The following is a 4,709-nucleotide window of genomic DNA, read 5'->3' on the forward strand; positions in this document are numbered from 1 at the left end:
GGGATAAGATTGTGCTCAGCCATCCACAGTAGGTTTCCTTCTTTGTTTGGCGTTAGCAGGGACTCAGGAGGCAGTTTCTCTGGGCTCAATCATCTGGGTGTTTTAGGGATGATTCTAACCATGAAAGTATCTGACTTTTATGGGGTGCTTGGCACATGCCAAGTTTATTCACAGCTGGTTCTCACAACAGCCCCATCTTGTCTTACAGAATTAGAAACGATGGCTCGGAGGGGTTAAGCGACTTACTCGAGGCCACCCAGCTGTGAGGCCGGAGCAGGTCTTCTTACTCGGGTCCCAGCTCTCCTCCCTCCTCCTGGCTCGTCCCACCCTCACCGGCAGAGGGGCCTAAGAAAGACACAGGCCCTCGGCCCTGTCTCAGCAGGGTCAGGGCGCCATGTCCCTCACCCCGTGGCCCCGGTGGAACGAGGCCCTGCCACGGCTGTCGTCCCGGAGCCCCGCTGAGGTGGTGCTGGAGACGCTCATGATGGAGCTGGCGGGGCAGATGCGCGAGGCCGAGAGGCAGCAGCGGGAGCGCAGCAGTGCGGTCAGGAAGGTCTGCACCGGCGTGGACTACAGCTGGCTGGCCAGCACGCCCCGGGCCACCTACGACCTCAGCCCCGGGGAGCGGCTGCAGCTAGAGGATGTCTGCGCCAAGATCCCCCCGGCCTACTGTGGGCCTGCCATCCTCAGGTAACCCTGGCCCTGGCACGGGGCCCGGCTGTTGAGCTGCAGGCTCCAGGGAGGGTGGCTGCAGTGGCAGGGCGTGGGGTTACCAGGACTGGGGCCCGGGGGCCCTGGAGGACCCGTCGTCGTCGGTTAGAAGGAGCAAGGCAGGAGGAGGAATCGGAAGGAGGCCCTGGAACATCAGGCCGTGCTAGGGGCTCAGAGGGAGGCAGGGTGGCTCCTGGGTCCAGGCTCCTGCGTTTTGATAGGACAGAACCCCAGGCCTTTGAACTTGCTGATCTCCCTGTCCTGATGGCTGTTATCCTGGATTCTAACAAGCTGGGTCCTTCTCCATTAGTTCATCTTCCACTCTACCTTCTTAGAGAGGTTTCCCCAAATAACAGTTATCCTGTTTCAAACTAGCATGCCTAAGGGGTGTGTGTGTGTGTGTGTGTGTGTGTGTGTGTGTTTGTGTGTGAGTAAGGGGTGCAGAGCCCTAGGGCGCTGAACATTAAGAGCTTGGGTACAATATTCCTGAATATAAGTGTAACCTTAACAAAACCATGACCTACATACTCCAGCATCAGATGGATTCCTGTTGAAGTCAAAGAAGCATTAGTCTGATTTCAAAAGTAACTCGGTTTCTTTATCTGCATTTCTCAAACACTAGTAAAGAGATACAGATCCACAATAAAACATCTTAAAATCCATCCCCCACCAATCCCCAGAATCTTCTCTCACCATCTTTTTTTTTAATACTTTTTTTCTTATTGATTTCAGAGAGGAAGGGAAAGGGAGAGAGATAGGAACATCAATGATGAGAGAGAATCATTGATCGGCTGCCTCCCGCACGCCCCACACTGGGGATCGATCCCGCAACCTGGGCATGTGCCCTGACTGGGAATCGAACCATGACCTCCTGGTTCATAGGTCGGTGCTCAATCTCTGATGGGCTTCTCTCACCCATCTTTAATGAATGTATATCTATTGTACACCTTTTTCTTTGAAATGCCCCTTAAAAACTCTTCTCCTTCTCCAGTTCTGTCTACATGCCTCTGGATTTTGTTGTCTTTTGAACTCCCTCCCACTTCTTCCTCCGGGCTGAGAATCTCACCCTCTCCACTTGGCTGTACCACGGGAGCCCCCAGTTCCAGGAGCACCCTGGGGACAGGGGCAGGGGTCAGTCTTGGGGGGCTGGCGCTGACGAGGGAATCTAACCTGGCAAACCACACCTCCTACATGACGGGGAGGCTGGGGACATGCGTAGGGTGATCGTCTTGTCCCACTGGCTGCCTCCCGTCCCTGCTGAGGGGTTGGAGCAGTCCTGACTCAGTAGGGTGGGAGAACCTATGCAGTCAACGACTCGGTAACTACCACTCATTCTTGAGGCCCAGCAAAGGCATTTCTGGCAGAGGAACCAGCAGGGAGCCAGAGAACCTGGGCCTGGGGGCACATGTGTGACTCCCGGCTGGAGCACAGACGGGGACACAGCGGGGGACCTGGGGTGGAAGGAAAAGCTCAGGGCAGTGGCAGAATCGGACACACACTTCCGAGAGACCGCTCCGGTCAGGGGGCGGAGAATGGAGGATGGAGGGAGGGGATGAGCCAGAAAGCCTCATGTCCTGGACGGTGAAGGCAGGGGGCTCCCCTCACCACACGGATGTGGATAACCTGGGCAAGTGCTAGGGTTTTGCATGTTAGCTCATTAAACCACACAAAGGTGGCTGTGACCCCACTTTACAGACGGGGAAGCTGAGGCTCCTGGAGGCCAGAAGTGGCAGAGCTGGGATTCGAACTAGGGCTGGGCTGGGGCCACAAGGAGGTGGGGTGACTCTGAGTTACCTCAGGAGCAGTGGGGACGTGGAGGACTTGGGACTTGACCTTAGGGCGTGCCCATGGAAGCCCCTGAGGCCAGGTGCCACCACCAGGTGACCCCCCCTCCCCCCACCCTGCAGGTTCCGGCAGCTGCTGGCGGAGCAGGAGCCCGAGGTGCGGGAGGTGTCCCGGCTCTTCCTCTCGGTGCTGCAGGAGGTCCTGGAGCGGACGAAGCAGGAGGACGAGGCCCGCAGGCTGACCCGGCAGTGGAGCCTGCGGCCCCGCGGCGGCCTGGCGCTGGCCACCTTCAGGGCCCGCGCCCGCATCTCTCCCTTCGCCAGCGACATCCCCACCGTCTCGGAGGACGTGGAGCGGGAGGCTCGGCCGCCGCCCCGCACCTGGAGCATGCCCGAGTTCAGGGCGCCCCAGGAGGACTGACCCACCTGCTCCCACCCGGGGCAAAGCCACACATGGGAGGGCGCGGAAGGCCTGTGACCACCCCGGGCCCTGGAACCTCCTGCCACATGGCCACGGGCAGCCCCATCCCAAGGCACCCCTGTGAGATGGAGCCCCTCCCACTAAAGCAGGACCCCCTCCCACCCCTCCCACTAAAGCAGGACCCCCTCCCACCCCTCCCACTAAAGCAGGGCCCCCCCCCACCCCTCCCACTAAAGCAGGACCCCCTCCCCCCCTCCCACTAAAGCAGGACCCCCTCCCACCCCTCCCACTAAAGCAGGACCCCCTCCCACTAAAGGGTCAGGGCTTGGAGCTGCCCAGGAGGGGGACGCGGGGGGGGGCCTCCCTCCCCGAGGTCTCGGCAGACAGACCAGGGCCCCACCTTCTGCTTGTGTCTGGGAGACGAAGAATTGCCCTGACTTTTTGCCAAGACCCGAGTCCTCACCCCACCTCCAGGGTTGTCCCATTCACCCCATCTCCCTGGGTCACTAACGATGAGGGGCCTGTTGGGTGGTGTCCATTCTCTGCTGGTGACTGGCGGGTCCCGCCACTGCAGGCGGGTCCCAGCCTCGTGGGCGAGCAGAGCTGGAAGCGGCCACAGAGGTCACCGGGTCCCCTCTCCTGACTTCTGGATGAGGACCCTGAGGCTCAGAGAAGGCCACGCTTCTTCCACCTTAAACGGATCCCTGTGGGTGGTAGGTTGTCCCTGAGTACTGTCTCTGCCCTGGAGTCCTGGAGTCCTGGGCTATGATGGGACAGGTCCAAGGACGTCTGCACCTGCCTGTGGTCTGACTTCTGTCTTGCCTTGGCCTTGGCCTTGGCCTTGGCCTGGGGGGCTAAACTGCTCTCCAAGAAAATAGCTGGGGCAGAGGTAGGCTGCTGTCACCCCACCCCAGGGTGCCATCTCCTGGGGGGTGGCCAGTCCCCAGCAGCTCCTCCTAGAAGCTCAGCTCCCCCCGCTCGATGCTTTGGAGAGTCCGGGTCTCTGACGCCAGGGCCCCTTCGGAATCTGGCCATGCCTGCTCTTCGGCCTTCCCCAGAGACCACGCCCCTACCTGACCTCGAGGCACCGGAAATGCTTTAGGAGAGCCTTCCTAGAGCTTGATGATGGGCATGTGGCGTCTCCCATGTGGGGATCACCCATAGTGAATCCTCACACACTGGGCTGAAGTGGGGCGTGGGGGATGGTGGGGAAAGTGTCTGTCCCGTTATCCATGCTCACTCAGAAAACGCAAGTGAAGCATCCTTAACCCCAACCCCTTCAACAGCCAACAGCTGCTATCACTCACTGAAGTGAAGCAAGTACTTCAGTTGCAAGCTTGTCCCCGGCCCTGGCTGGGGCGTGTGCAGGATCCAAGCCATATGTTTTGTTTCTCTCTCTCCCCGAGTCCCTTCCACTCTTTCCTAAAAATGAATGGAAAAATATCCTCTGGGGAGGATTAACAACAACAAAATAAATAAAAGATTTCTTTTAAAAAAAGAGAGAAAATGTAAGTGAATCTTTTTTTCCCCCTGCAAAAAGCTTTATTGTTTCATTTGGTCCAGTGCCTGGGAGAGGCCTTCAGGGTGGTTAAAGGAACGGCTAGTAGTTTTGGGGAGAGGCTCAGACACCAGGGGATGCAGAGGGGCCCCTCAAAGGCCTCCTGGCTCCACAGGCTCCTAGTCGTGCTGGAGGGGGAGCCTTTCCAAGAGCTTCTGGCCCCGCCCAGCCTGGGGGCCGGCAGCCTGCGGAGGGGAGCCAGGTGTGGCCCATCTTCCTGATGAGTTTCACCTCC

General features: G+C 59.0%; 1 protein-coding gene across 1 annotated transcript; it reads left to right on the top strand.

The window, feature by feature from the left end:
- The first annotated feature begins 394 nt into the window (after positions 1-394).
- On the top strand, positions 395-2,916 carry RD3 (RD3 regulator of GUCY2D). Its single transcript, XM_008146058.3, has 2 exons — positions 395-690; positions 2,619-2,916. Exons 1-2 carry the CDS (start codon positions 395-397, stop codon positions 2,914-2,916), a joined length of 594 nt encoding a protein of 197 aa, XP_008144280.1.
- The last annotated feature ends 1,793 nt before the right edge of the window (positions 2,917-4,709 follow it).

This window comes from Eptesicus fuscus, chromosome 22 (genome assembly GCF_027574615.1).
Source record: "Eptesicus fuscus isolate TK198812 chromosome 22, DD_ASM_mEF_20220401, whole genome shotgun sequence".
In the NCBI taxonomy this organism is placed as follows: domain Eukaryota; kingdom Metazoa; phylum Chordata; class Mammalia; order Chiroptera; family Vespertilionidae; genus Eptesicus; species Eptesicus fuscus.

Coding starts and splice junctions, on each gene's coding strand:
- RD3 (XM_008146058.3), top strand. CDS start 395: ATGTCCCTCACCCCGTGGCCCCGGTGGAACGAGGCCCTGCCACGGCTG. Junction 691..2,618: donor TGTGGGCCTGCCATCCTCAG/GTAACCCTGGCC, acceptor CCCACCCTGCAG/GTTCCGGCAGCTGCTGGCGG.